We start from the raw sequence: 15,186 nt of genomic DNA, 5'->3' as shown, positions 1-15,186 counted from the left end.
TTCCTTAATTCCTTAAAAACCTTCCAATCCAATCTTTCTGTGGCTGAAATAAGACCCCTGGAGGATCCTTCTCCTTTAGCCTATTCCACCGTTGGCAGTCACACAGATGAATCTTTGGGTGCTCCCAATTCAGGGGTTGCTGGATTCCGACCAGCCGAACCAACTTTTCTGTGCGGTCCTCTCCCTCGCCTTTCAAACGTCACAACTTTAAAATGAAAGTCTTGTCGTTCGAAGCGTCTGAACCAAGGGAAGAAAACCCATGGCTAACAAACACTAGTCCTAAACTCAGATTCTGAATTGGGAACAGGGAATCACATCCGATTTCTTTTTTCCTGAATACATACGGACACACACACACCTAGGTTATAGGCATATAACCTTCCCTGTATGTTAAATTGTTTTAAAGGAAATCTGCGCCCCATACCCACAGTGTATTAACACTGACAAAAAGGGTAAAGTTTCTCTTCCTTAGCTCTCACGACTTGCCAATAAACGCCCACTACATACTACACCGAGTGTCACAGCACAATTTTCTCAATGACTGGGAAAACCTTCCCCTCTCTCTCATTTAGCGGGTGAATATGAGGAAAGAAAAATTTCAGCTCTCCAGGAAATCAGAGTGGAAGGGAGTGAGGGAGCACACAAAAGCAAGCAGTAGTAAGAGGGTTAATGTTTCCTGTTTGCCTTTTCGACCACCCTCCCCCGCCCTCCTTCCCCAAACCACCCCCTCGGAGCTCAGGCGGAAGTCAGTTCGCTCCTTTGGAGATTAAAAGGATTCCGAATTCCGATCGGTTTCAATAACGGGCGTCCAGAGAGGAGGAGGAGAACAGAAAAGGGGGGGGAAAGGACACACACACACACACCCCCTCCCTCCCATACGTACATATAGAGACGCCTAGAGAGAGGACTGGTTAGCGGAGCGTTGTAAAGCCCCGAGCTCCCCGCACTCCACGGGAAGAAAAGCCCCGAAGCATCGCATGGAGGGGGGAAGGAAAGACGGGCTCTAAATGCTCATTTCAGCAGCAGCGCGGGCGGAGGGTGCGTGAATCCTGCGTTTTCGACACCGCTGGTGAGCCCGGCTCCGTGCGTGATTGCTCTTAATTCAAACCTGGCCTTGGCTCCTGGGAGGATCCGTGCTTCTGGATTGGAATCTAAAGGGGGGTGGGGGTGGGGGTGGGGGGAAGATGCCAAATGGAAGGATGACAAAGGAAACGTGATCCCCACCTCCCCCTCGCTGCAAAGGTTCGACAGAGAACTGACGCGGGGGGCGGGGAGGTGGGCCGTGCGAAGGTCGGATAGCATTGCACGACGGCTCGGACCGGTGGAAAGAGTATATTTCATATCTTCCCCCCCCCCCCTTCCCTACCGTGAATAATTCAGGGCGGGCGGCGGGGAGGTGCGCCTCGGCCAGCCCGGACTCCCGGGTTCAGGAGAGGAGGGAAAGGGGCAGGGTCGGAAGCAGCAGGGGGGTCACCTCCCGAGGGGTCAGTCCTGAGGGTCAGCCCCCGATGGGCCGCCCGGGGGGCAACGGCGGGGACCCAGGCGTCCGGGAACCGGGCTCAGCCCGCAGCAGCTGCCCGACCAGCAAGGCCCAGCTGGGGGGTCCGGTCACCTAAGGCGCCGGTCCTTCGGCCGAAGCCCCCCCGGACCCGAGGAACCGCCCGACATGCGGCTGGACCGGGGCCGGACCCCAGCCGGTCCCGCCACAGGACCAATCTGCCTCCCCACCCGCTCCCATCTCCCCGGCCTCTCCAGCCCATTCCGGTTCCAAAGAGGAAATTAAATCCGGTAAAGAAAAAAAGGATTCCCTGGAAATAACGGGCGGAGCCCAATTCAGTCTCTCCTCGGACCGGGGCACCGCTCTACCAACCCCCCCCCAAAATCCTTCCGTTTGTGGGTCAGTCTGCCCCGCTTGGTTTGAGAATCGGGGTGGTGGGGGTGGTTTTTAATTTTCTCCTTTATGGCCTGACCCCACTCCCTCCCTCTCTCTCTTTGGTAGGACTGTCCGGGCACTTCTCTTTAAGAAGAGACACAGTATCCGCGCTGTCAACCGCCGACGGGGGGAAATGAGAAGAATCTGTGTCGGTGTATCGATGGGTCCGGGAGATCGATATTATTATTTAATGTAAAGAGGATTGGGGGTTAACTGTAGGTCCGGGGGCGGGGGGGAAGGAAAGAAAGTCAAATCTAGCCGAGCGAAGAGGGCCGGCCTGCCATCCATCAGGTGCCGAAAGAAGTGGGGTGTCCAACCGCACGACTAATCGATGGATTTTTGTGGGTGAGTTGTCCCCCCCCCCGCTTGGTCCGCCACTCCCCCCCTCCCCCCGCCCCCAACCCGTTCGGGTTGCAAATGGCTTCGTTCCCAGAGACGGACTTCCAGATCTGCCCGTTATGCAAGGAGCTGTGCGGCTCCCCGGCCCCCGGCTCGTCCAGCTCGTCGTCGTCCTCCCAGACGTCCAACTGCTCGGGCGGCGGGGGCGGCGGCGGCTGCGGCTCGTCGTCGTCGTCGTCGTCGTCGTCGTCGTCGTCGCGGAGGCTGCACGTCCTGCCCTGCCTCCATGCCTTCTGCCGCCAGTGCCTGGAGGCGCGGAGGCCCCCGGCGGCGGGCGGGGCGGCGGGCCCCGGGGAGCCCCTCAACCTGCGCTGCCCCATCTGCGACCACAAAGTGGTGCTGGCCGAGTCGTCGGGCATGGACGCGCTGCCCTCCTCCAACTTTCTCCTCAGCAACCTGCTGGACGTGGTGGGGGCGGCCGAGGAGCCGCCGACGCCGAAGAACAACGGGCGCGGAGGGGCGGGGGGCGCCAACAACCGCCACCACCACCACCACCATCACCACCACCACCACCACAACAACGGGCGGCCGCCGCCTCCTCCTCCTCCTCCTCCTCCTCCCGCTCCCGCTCCCGCTCCCGCTCCGCCGGCGCCTCCGCAGCCGCCGCCGCCGGCGCCTCCTCAGCCGCCGCCGCCACCCCCTCCGCCGGCGCCGCCGCCCCACCGCGCCGCCTCGGCCCCGCCGCCCTCGTCGCGGCTGGTCCGCCGTCCGCACGGCCAGGCCGAGCCCCGCTGCAGCTCCTGCGACGAGGGCAACGCGGCCAGTTCGCGCTGCCTCGACTGCCAGGAGCACCTGTGCGACAACTGCGTCCGAGCCCACCAGCGCGTCCGCCTCACCAAGGACCACTACATCGAGCGCTTCGCCGCCCCCGGGGCCGCCGCCGCCGCCGCCGCCGCCGCCAACAGCGCCGGGCCCCACCTCGCCCTGGCCCAGACCTTCCCCGCTTCGCCCTTCTCCATCCTCTCCGTCTTCCCCGAGAGGCTCAGCTACTGCCAGCAGCACGACGACGAGGTGAGGGGCCGCCGCGGGTCGGGCCGTGTAGACACACGCACACACACAGACACACACACACAGAGAGAGAGAGATGTATGTGTGGGTTTCTGGGTCTGAATGTGGGGGGGGTCATCACCCTCCACCCCACAGAAGGGGCCTGGTGAGGGGCCGCCTCGGCCCGGACTCTGTATCTATCCATCTATCTATCCATCTATCTAGATATATACCTCTCTATCTACATACAGTCGGCCCGGACTGTATAGCTATATCTATCCATCTATCTATCCATCTATCTAGATATATACCTATCTATCTACATATATCTCGATCTACATACCTATCTATCTACATATATCTCGATATGCATACCTATCTATGCACATATATCTCGATATACATACCTATCTACAGATATTTAGATAGACCTATCTATCTACGTCTATCTAGATATATACCTATCTATCTACATATGTCTAGATATATACCTGCCTACATATGTCTAAATATACATACCTAAATGTCTACATATATCTAGATATACCTAGATCTCTCTATATATCTAGATATGTACGTAGATCTAGATGCGTATCTGGATATATAGACGTGTGTGTGCCTGGTTGTGTGGGGGGCATCGCCCCCCACCCCACAGAAGGGGTCCGGGGAGGGGCCACCTCGGCCCGGACTGTATATCTATCCATCTACATGTATCTGGATATATATCTACATATATCTAGAGGTGTATTTCTATGTATATCTAGATATATAGATATGTGTGTGTGCCTGATTGTTTGGGGGGCATCGCCCTCCACCCCACATAAGGGGCCTGGTTAGGGGCCATCTCGGCCCGGACTATATATCTATATAGATATGGATATGTGTGAGTGGTTGTATGGGGGGCATCGCCCTCCACCCCAAAGAAGGGGCCTCGTGAGGGGCCGCCTCGGCCCGGACTGTATATCTACATCTAGATATGGCTATAGATATGTGTGTGTCTGGGTGTGTGGGAGGCATCGCCCTCCAACCCACACAAGGGGCCTGGTGAGGGGGCCGCATGTATATAGAGATTATAGATAATAATAATAATAATGTTGGTATTTGTTAAGTGCTTACTATGTGCAGAGCACTGTTCTAAGCGCTGGGGGAGACACAGGGGAATCAGGTTGTCCCACGTGGGGCTCACAGTCTTAATCCCAGATGTGTGTGTGTGTATGTCTGGGTGTGGGGGGGGAATGGCCCTCCACCCCACAGAAGTGGCCTGCAGGCTCAGCCCCCATTTCCCTCTCCCCTCCACTGAGACCTCATTGGGGGCAGGGGATGCTCTCTTACCATATTGTACATCCCCCCAAGCGCTTAGTGTAGCGTTCTGCACACAGTAAACTCTCGGTAAATACGATTGAACGAATGCCCCGGCGGCTGCTGTTTTGGTGGGGGGATATCCCCCTGACTTTCCTCCTCCTCTTTCATTCGGTCGTATTTATTCAGCACTCTACGAGGCGCTCGGAAAGCACAATGCAGCAAGAAAGAGTGACAAACCCTTGCCCACAACGGGCTCACGGTCTGGGGAGGGGGACGGGACAGACATCCCGGTACGCGCCCTCGGAGTATCCCGTTAAAAGGCATCCCCTCCGTTCGCCCCCCTCCTCCTCCTCGTGTCTGAGCGCGGGAGGATGGGCGCGTGGGGCCTTCCCGCACACGTGGAGCTGTCCATCCCGCGACCGCCTCCCTCCCCTCTCCTCTGCCAGCACTCGGCCTTGCCCGCACCATCGCCCCGGCCCGTCCGGCTTTTTGGGGCTCGTTCGTCCCTGACTGTTCCCCCCCGCTCCCCGGCTCTGTGATTTCAAAAATCCGACCCCTTCCTTCCCCTTCCCAAATCCCTCCAGGTTCTTGAGGTGTGGGGAGGTTTGGTTTTTTTGGTGGTGGTTTTTTTTTTTTTGCCCAAGGGTCTGGACTTATCAGCGCAGGGTGAGGCCGTAGGCTTTCTGCTCTCCTGACTTCTGGAACGGGAGCATAAAGATTTGAGGCGTGTTTGTGGGTGTTGCATAAGTTTCGATCTAGGGAGGATAAAGAGGTTATTTTAAGAGTTCTACGCGAAATGTAAGGGAGCTGGGTTTGGGCGATAAGCTTGCATGGTAAAGGTGAAGCTGCCCTTCAAGCTTTTAGCCATAACCTGCCACTTAAGTGTAAGAAGCCATTCTCTTATTGGGATGCTAGTTTTATTTGTGGTGGGGTAGAGTCCGCTTTACCTGGCCTCCTGGAAACACTCGAAGTCATCGCTTGATCCCCCTTTCTTGATTCACTGAATAAAGGTTATTAGTGGGTATTTGTATACCGCCCCCTCCGCACCTCGCCCCCCCCCCCCCCCCGGCCTTCTCCAAAGGCCCTAAATCTAAAATCCAGCCACTTACATGTGTAACTTTGACATATTTTCATCGTACTGTATACTTGTGTGGCGCTTCGGAAAATGAGGAATTGTATCGACTTGAAATGTTACAAGCGTGTAATGGATTTGAGAGAATTCATGAAGATGGCAGTGCCAATTTGAAAAATGATTGGACCGATACTTTGTTATGCGTATGAGCATGTGACATTTTTAGCCGTAGCATTTATTGAGTAACTTGAAAAATGGAGTGATTTGAAGTTTTTTTTATGCCGTCCTGTTTTATTTACATTTTCAAGTAAAGACTGCTAATGAACGATTTTAGGGTAAAATGCGATAGGGACCTATTTCCCCCCCACCCATAATGCAGGATTCGAAATTTTTATTAAAGTACTTTAAAATATAGTTATTTTCGAATCCAGTTTAACCCCAAATGGTATTGAGTAAATTTAAAAAATGCATTTTCTCTGGAAGAAAGACTCCTGTTGTTGGGCTTTAAACGATCCCATTTAGCCTATAGTGATCCGTAAACGTTCCTTATTCTTTGGTATCTCTCCTCCTTTCTTCTTTAGTGTTGAAAGTGAATATGGGAAAAGGTCTTATTTCTGGGCTTGTAAATTCCCTGAATTTTGAGAGTTTACAGATGGCAGACTGAGGAACTGCTAATGGGTCACTAATTTGTTACAAAAGGTGGGGGGGGAGTGGAGAGTTAAGGAAATGTGGGCGTCACAAAGAGAGTCTAATTAACATCACCTAAAAATCAACTGTTAGGCCATTCCATGAAACCTGAATAAGACTGTTCATTCACTCAATTGTATTTATTGAGCGCTTACTTTGTGCAGAGCACTGTACTAAGCGCTTGGAATGTGCAGTTCGGCAACAGAGACAATCCGCGCCCAACAACGGGCTCATAAGACTACTAGTGTAATTGTCATAACTCATTGAATAATCTAGCTGTCGGTTACATTGTGAGAATTTGATTGCTCTATTCGGTAACACAAGCTATTATTTTGAGGTGTTTTTTTTAATTAGCCTTCAAATAGTCTCCCCCGCAGAGATTTTAGTTAAACTTTTAAAAATTGCATCTGGAAACTGGTGAGCAAAACTCACTTCTTTGTGTTCAGTACAATCCTTTCATGATGAAACACTTTTTCTTCCCTGTTATTGATTGAACTCAGGTATGGAAAATTTCATATTTGACTGAATTTGGAAGTGTTTCCATGGTGAGAACATCTTCTTTTACTGACAGCTTCATAACAGAAATTACTTTCCAATAAAATTCTGGGGGAAAACTCCTTTATTGGGAGATGTTCAGTAAGATGATCTGCTTTTCCTATTTGATGCTGCTTTTAAAGTTGAATGACTATACAGAAACTAGAAGGAGAAGGAGAGGATGGCAAAGAAAGGAATTTGGGACAAACTGTATAATTTTGTTTACAAGGGAGATTGTGGAGTGGTCAATCTTGTTGACTTACCAAACATTCATTTGCCCCTCTGAGAATTTTTGAAGACAAAAAGCAAATCACCACTGAGATCTTCCACAGAAAAGATCCCTTCCCCAAAAGGGTTTCTTAACATGGAATTTTAAAATGCCAACACAGGAGTTCCTGAGACTGTTATTGTTAATTTTTTAGTTGGTGTAGCCAGGTGAGATTTTATCTTTTTTCTCTCCCCCTCCCCTAAGTAAGATTTGTTGTGCATAGAGTTTGAATGGAGATTTCCAACATTGGGGAGTAAATTTATTCCCCACAAATTCTTGAGAGGTGACTTGGGAACTGATTAGGTTACTTTAGAACATTTTAGGGAAATATCCACTCAATATCAAGGGACCAATTATTGTACTTTTTAATTTCTGAGATGCAGAGTAATGCATTTTTGTGTCATGACTACCCTAGTTCTTTGTAGTTTACATTGATATCAGCTAAAGTTCCTTGAGAATTCAAAAGTCAGCATCTAAATTGGGTCTGGGAATGAATACATTAGTAATATTTAGAGCAAAGTGATGCTTTAACATTTTGTTGGAGTGTGTATTAATTGAAACTTTCTCTTTACAAAAAAACCCCCAAAAAACCCCCTAGAGATTCAGATTAACAACCACAGGTCTCAGTTGATCTTTTTGGATGACTGCAGTGGTTATTTTGTATAAATATTCAAAGAAGAGTCAACCAATTCTTACTCTTGGTCAGGAAAGACGCAAGGTATCCGGAGTTGCAGACTCTTGTAAAAGGTTAACTTTACAATATATAACCTCTTTAGGCTGTAAGCTCATTATGGGCAGGGAAGGTGACTGATAATTCTGTTGTAGTTTACTCTCCCAAGTGCTTAATACAGCCCTCTGCACATAGTAAGTGCTCAGTAAAAACCATTTATCAATTTCATAAATTGTTGCTATCTTATCCTCAATTTGACAAGAGGGAGAGTACCTCTAGTAGAAAACAGGCGTCTTTAGTTCAAGCTTAAACAATTCCTTTAAAAATCATAATTTAGATACTTGATTGAAAGTATCGAGCTAACAGGATGAGGTTGTTGCTTGCTCTTAAAATTTCTGGTATTTGTGTCTTTTGACTGTCTAACTTGGATTTTCCTGTACCTTGCATTAAAAAAGCATAGTGATAGTCTTCTATTGGCTCAGATTAGGTCAAAGATAGCTTTGAAATCTAATGGGATATCCATATTGATGTCCTGATTTTACAAATCATTCCTGAAATGGCATGAATCTGGATTGTCTGAGCATGAACTTTGAATTTTGTATTGTGAATTACAGGTTGTAATTCACAGATGGAAGGGGGACTGAAAAAACTCTAAAATGTATCTAGAGACTTACAGATGGGTGCAACCAAAAATAATCAGCAACTTGAGCAGAATTTTCTTTTATTTTCCTAGGTGGAATAGATGAGCAGCTCAGACTCCCTTAGGACTAAGAAAGAGACCGTTGTTCTTGAAGCCATTTTATAATAGTGAATATCTGTAGACTGAATGTTTTTACAGGATTAGGAAAACCCCCTGTGAAAATCTAGCCATTAAGCTATAGATTCTTGTCAGTTAAATCTCTTGTGAAGTGAGGTTTAAAAGCAAAACACAATTACTAGTGAGCTGAGAAATTATACTATTTTCCTTCCAAGAGTGTGTTTTAAATGGTGGTTGACTATAACAGGATCTGATAGAAATGCTGACAACCCACATAGTGACAATTTTGCTTGCTTCAGCTATGATGCTTCCTAAGTAGATGCTGCTCTAATAATTCAGTGAGAATGAACTGACTCAATAGAGAACTGTTGGAAAATTTTCAGGCAAAACTTTTGTGACTGACTTTTTTTTTCTATGCAGAATAAAGGGAGACTACCTCTTGGTTACAGAACAGTGAAATGCTGAATTTTTCAGTAAAAAAAAAAAAGACTAGTATTTAGACATTGAATATCTCCTCAGCCTGTTTGAGTGTGTATTGCTTGCAGAGCACTCTACGAAGCGCTTGGGAGAGGGCAATAAAAGCTCTTGGAAGAGTACAATAAATAGACACGATCCCTGCCCTCAAGAAGTTATGCAAATTTGAAGTGACAAAATGCTTTTTAAGTTTATTGAACAGTGAAGCAGCGTGGCGCAGTGGAAAGAGCACGGGCTTCGGAGTCAGGGCTCATGAGTTCGAATCCCAGCTCTGCTACTTGTCAGCTGTGTGACTGTGGGCGAGTCACTTGACTTCTCTGTGCCTCAGTTCCCTCATCTGTAAAATGGGGATTAAGACTGTGAGCCCCACGTGGGACAACCTGATTCCCCTGTGTTTACCCCAGCGCTTAGAACAGTGCTCTGCACATAGTAAGCGCTTAACAAATACCAACATTATTAACATTTGGGACCTTCCGGGAAGAATGTTGTGAATAACTTTTGGAGAGCTGTAGATGAAATCTTCAATTAAAAGGCAGTGATTTGTTAAAAAGCATCTTGGTGATTTGAAGACATTTCCAATCTGTTGGCCAGCAGTATGTTGAGAAAGCTATTTGACAGCACTAAATTCCAAATTTCAGGGAATCAGTTTCCTGTGATGCTGACATGGCATAATTTGCTTAGTCTTACCATTTTTTCCCATCTACTTGGGAACACTCAACAAGGTTTATTTTAGCTGCTGTATTCATGCTCAGTGAACAAAGGGCTATTATATTGTCACTCTTCATGACACTTCACCAAAGGTTGAGTAAGAGTTCTGTGATGCTGACTGTTTCAAAATATAATCTTTATAATAAACGACAAAATTGCAGCTATTTGATGGCACTTTAGGTGGTTTCACTTTATCTGAGGAATTTTGAAAACAGCAAGATAAACTTTTTTTTTAAAAAAAAGGGAAACCTAACAGTCATTGCGGTGGAGGAGAGTGAGAGGCAATAGATCAGTCATATGGTGCCTTCTGTATCTCTTTAGTACTTTGCTTTTTAAATGTTTTAAAGATGTCACATTATTTGGTAGATGATTCCCTAAGTGATGTCACCTGGGAAGTGTAGCTCAAAGTTTTCTCCAGCTGATTCCATGTAACTCATTTTCATTTGCTTATGTAAAAGTATTAAGTAATTACAGGTCATTTTGTTGCTCTCTGATTTTTGCTCATCCGTGTGGAGGCTTAGTGGGCTCCTTGCTTAATTTTGGAAAGTTTTTTGTTTTTTTGTTTCTCCTTGAAGGGAGATGCCCAGGACGCATTGCAATAATCCAGGTGAAATCTCATCGTAGTAATGTGGAGAGGGACTGCTGCTTTCCTGCCTCATTCTCTTTTGTGTGTAGCTCCAAACCTCATTGACCTTTTTTGGTTCCATATTGTCAAGGGAAATTCCTTTGCTATTCCCTGCTACCGCTGGACTCATTTGATGTCGGTTTTTTGTTTTTTTTTTTTGAGTTCTTCCACTAGCCTTGTTGGGTCTTAGACTGTTTTCTCATGGAAACGGTAATTTACATTTTCAAACGGATTCTTGAATTATTTCAGTCTCACATTTATTTTTAGATTTTGGCCTCTTTGTGGCTTATAATTAACAAAGTACTAAAAAAGGAGCTTTTTTATTTTACTGAGGTCTTCCTCCATTCCCAATCTTAATGCTGTCAAATTTACATGCTAGTTTTTAATCCATTTGACAGTATTTATTCAGTTTAATCAAAAACATTCGTAACTGTGTTAAATTGTGTGTATGTTGTTCCCTACTTATGCCAATTTGATAAATTGCTTGCCAGATAAAACTTAATTCTTTTTCTGTTCCTTTTGTGGCTAATCAGAACAATACATCTGCTAGATACTTTATTCTCCAAATGCTTGGACATAGTTCTATAGTAGGAGCAGTTGGATTGATTTTATTGTGTGGTAACTCTAAGATTGATCATATCCTTTGTTTTCTTGTAAGAATTTTTTTAGGTGTGAGTTATGTGAGTTTTAACATCTTATGGAAATGTATTTGATCCCTGTGAAGAGTGGGCTTCTGCTTATATTAAAAAATGCTAGCAACTATAATAGTTCATTATTTTTGCCCAGGAGGATTATAAACTCAAACTCCCAGGGGCATAAAAAAATTTTTGATTAAACGTAAACAGCAGTACTCTAACTCTCTTTTATGCTGGCAGCCTATGTTGTCCTTTGCAGCAAGTTTTCAAAAACTGCATTTGGTTTGTGCTTAGTCAGCTCTTTTGTGATAGAGTGCAGTTTTGCATTGTGCATTGTGTAGTGCATTGTGCAGTTTTTCAGTAGTTGATTTGGTAGACACAAATTTTTAATTTTTGTGACTCTAGGCAGTTGTGCCACATGCTAAGCTCAGGAGGAAAGAATTATGTTGGACTTTCCTCCAACTTTGTAACTTGCCCATTTTAGGTACCCAAATTCTGTGTTAATATCAGTGTGCAAAAATAAAAAAAAGCATTTGAAGACAATGTGGCTTAAATGCAACTTATTCAAACAATATAGGAAAATAAATGCAGCCAGTTTCAACAACTCTGTCCCCAAGAAGTTATTCATTTTGCAAAACAATTGACACATTCATTGATTTTTCTTTCCATAAAGTATTACAAATTTGAACTAAAGTAGTTAATATAGAAATGTTAGAAATATGAAAAATATGTCAGTGTGGAAAGATGGTGAGTTTGAATCATTAAAAAATAAAGAATAATCTCAGATGGGAGCCATCTGTGTAGGATTGAAAACCCATGCTGTTTATAAGGCATTGGTTACTGTTTCCAAAAAAATCAGAAATGAGAGTTAATTTTGGTGACCATACCCACCTTTAAAAGGATCAGATTTCTTTGCTCCTTTCCCACCAAATGCTATCCAAATTGTAAATTTTTGGATCATTGACATTGCTTAATAGGGTAAAATTTCATTCTGCATCCTGGGACTCTTGATGACTGCCTGACAAGAAAAGGTCTGGCAAAGACAAGACCTAGCGAAGATGTTACCTAGAAAGAGAAACAGATCAACAACCAAGAGAGTGTGAATCATAATGCTTTGAATGCTATGCTTTATGGAGCAATATGAAATTCATGCATACAGAAGATGCTAGTATGCTTCAGATATATTAGTATTGCTTTTTAGTATGTAATTTGGTCAGAAGTGCAGATGACTGCAGTCCTACTGCTGAGGGGATGTGGAATATCTTCCTAGTGAGTTTTATCTTTCAGAGCTCTGCAAACATTTGGTAGAGCTGAGGTGGCTATTTGCGTGGTCTCTGGCGACCCCATTCCTCAACAGCCCTTAGGGGACAGACTGCACAGTAAAACACACTGATTGTGCTTGTTCTGATTCCACAGAAATTGAGATGGCCCCTCACTTCTGGGGCCCAGCCCTAGCCCGTTTGGACCGGGCCCCCTTCCTGCCTCCCCCACCCCCACCCCGGCCCCGACTTTTGGTTTGGGGAGAAGTCTATGCTTCCTCAATATTTAGTGAAATTAAACACTTATTTTTCCATTGTTGCTTGGTTGAGTAAGTACATAAAGCCCTTGAAAGTAACAACTTAAGTCATGTAAGCACAGGTTCTGCAAATGCCACTAATTAGATTCAAGCATGTTTAATACCTTTGACTCTCCAAACACAAGCATTGATTTGAGAATCATTGGTTATTTGGGACCATGGGACTTTTTGAGTTATTTATGTACAATTGCAAAATGGAAGTGTTCAGATGATTGCTACTACCGCTAATAATAATTATGGTACTTGCTAAGCACTCACTAGGTGCCAAGGACTGTTTTAAGCGCTGGGTGATGCAGGTAAATCAGGTTGGAAACAGTCCCTGTCCCACATTGGATTCACATTCTTAATCCCCATTTTTTTTTTTGCAGATGCAGTAACAGGCACAGAGAAGTTAAGTGATTTGCCCAAGGTCACGCAGGAGACATGTGGCAGAGTTGGTATTAGAACCCAAGTCCTTCTGACTCGTCGGCCTGTGCTTTATCAACTAAGTCACACTGCTATGAAATACTATTAAGACTTTTCCTGGATGTTACCATTATTTTTTTTAAAAAAAATCAGTTATCAAATTGAGCTTTAGAGTATTTGTGTGTTTCCTAACAGTTAATTACCTTGGGCAAGTCACTTAATTTCTGTTCCTCAGTTTCCTCATGTAAAATGAGGATTAAATCTTACCCCCTTCTTCCTATCCTATCCCCTGTCAGTACTGAAAGCCAGTACTGTCCATCATAAAACTGGCATCCTACATGGGCACCATTGAACCCATGTTGAAGTTGGTGAAGTTGGTGGGTCTATGTTCCTGCAAAGACAGTCCTCTAAACTGTAAGCCATTGTGGGCAGGGAACATGTCTGCTAATTTTGTTGAAGTGTACTCTTCCAAGTCCTTAGTACAGTGCCTCTGCACATAGTAAGTGCTCAATAGATAACGTTGACTGATTGGAAATGTGTAGGATAAATCCCCAGTGAGCCAGATAATCAACTTGGAGTCAGTTGTTTGGTGTAGGCCCAAAGACTTAATATACTTTGGCTTACAAATCACCTTGGTGTAATCAAATGGACTGAAACTCCAGAATAGAATTTTGGCAGTATTTTGAACAGTCAGTTCTCCTATGTCATAAATTTTCACTACAATATTTCGATAGCACGAGGTAAAAGGATTCATGCACATGCTTCGGATATATACCTGGATCTGCGATACCATGATGCGTTTTCTGTAACGTAGTGTTCATTCAATCCTATTTATTGAGTACTTATCATGTGCAAAGCACTGTACTAAGCACTTGGGAGAGTATAAACATAAATCCTGCCTCGTAGAGGAATTGACTGCATTGGAAATAATGAAGATTTGCACTGCCTACTTTCAGATTGCATTGTTAGTAGGAAGGGGACCAGCTCAGTCTAGTGGCTAGAGCACGGGCCTAGGAGTTGAAAGGACCTGGATTCTAATACCAGCTCCACCATGTGTCTGCTCTGTGACCTTGGGCAAAGCACTTAAATTCTGTGTCTCAGTTACTTCATCTCTAAAATGGGGACTGATTGTGAGTCCCATGTGGGACAGGAACTGTGTCCAACCTAATTAGCTTCTATCTACCCCAGCGCTTAGTACTGTGCCTGGGACAGAGTAAGCGCTTAACAAATACCCTTTAATAAAAATAAGACCCAATTAGCTGATATACAAAAGAAAGGTTTAAGTGGCCAAATTGCTAAATTTGCAATATATTTAGTCAAAGCTATTGGGTGTATCATGTTGTAAAAAGGCAAATCATTCTTCTCCTCCCAATTAAAAGGTTAAATTGAGGTGTGATCTTTAGGTTGGATTTAGGAGGATTGGAGCAGGAGATTGGAACTACAAATGACTGTGGGAGTAAAAAGCTCTGCCTGACTTGTTTTTCCACTGGAAATTATCTGTGAGAAAGATTTGGAAGACAGTGTAGTTGAGATCTGGAATTAGTCCAAGATTTATCTTACTATTCATATAAAACACTTCTGCTTTAGTCTGGCAACTGTTGCTAAATAGTATGTATATCTGGTAGAATACTTCTTTCATTTTTAACAAATTATACCTTGGAGCTCTGAATGATTTCATTCACCTCTCATGAGTATCAGTTTTTCTAGTTACCCTGGTGTGGCCATCTAGGTTGTCAGCTTCAGGATGTAGTGGTTTTCCTGAGGGCAGCTGTAAATTTGACCTCCCACAAGTATCTTCATGGGGGTGGTAGGGGTGATTGCCCCTTCAGGTTTTTGAGCTAAATCTCAGACTTCCTCATGCCAGGTTAGAGAGACCTGGGCTATGACAACTTCTCAGTCAGGGCTGAGATGACTTTCCGGCCTCTTAGCCCCTTGAAGTTTGGCACCAATGATGAGGGGTGGCAAGAGGGTTTGAAGTGTTGCTGTGTCACCCAGTTTTTCATTGTGAGAGCGGGTGCCAACAAGGAGGTACGGCTTTAAGGGGAGGCTGGGCCCTGGGAAGGGCCAGTATTCAATGAGCTGACGGGCCAGAAAATCACATTTTGAATCCTTTCTGCCCACTTTGGAAGTTCCTGGGGCTTGTCAGAAACCTGG

The 15,186-nt window shown here is 45.4% G+C and overlaps 1 protein-coding gene across 1 annotated transcript in view; it reads left to right on the top strand.

The window, feature by feature from the left end:
* Positions 1-2,350: 2,350 nt before the first annotated feature.
* The window catches only part of TRIM71 (tripartite motif containing 71), a 78,116-nt gene continuing 65,280 nt past the window's right edge, over positions 2,351-15,186 (top strand). Inside the window, exon 1 of the mRNA XM_029071207.1 lies at positions 2,351-3,343. Coding sequence (XP_028927040.1) covers positions 2,351-3,343 — 993 coding nt within the window. The remainder of the gene's footprint in view (positions 3,344-15,186) is intronic.

The sequence above is a fragment of the Ornithorhynchus anatinus genome, chromosome 8 (genome assembly GCF_004115215.2).
Source record: "Ornithorhynchus anatinus isolate Pmale09 chromosome 8, mOrnAna1.pri.v4, whole genome shotgun sequence".
NCBI lineage: Eukaryota > Metazoa > Chordata > Mammalia > Monotremata > Ornithorhynchidae > Ornithorhynchus > Ornithorhynchus anatinus.
The sequence above is the reverse complement of the archived record's forward strand: the minus strand, read 5'-3'. Positions and strand labels throughout refer to the sequence as shown.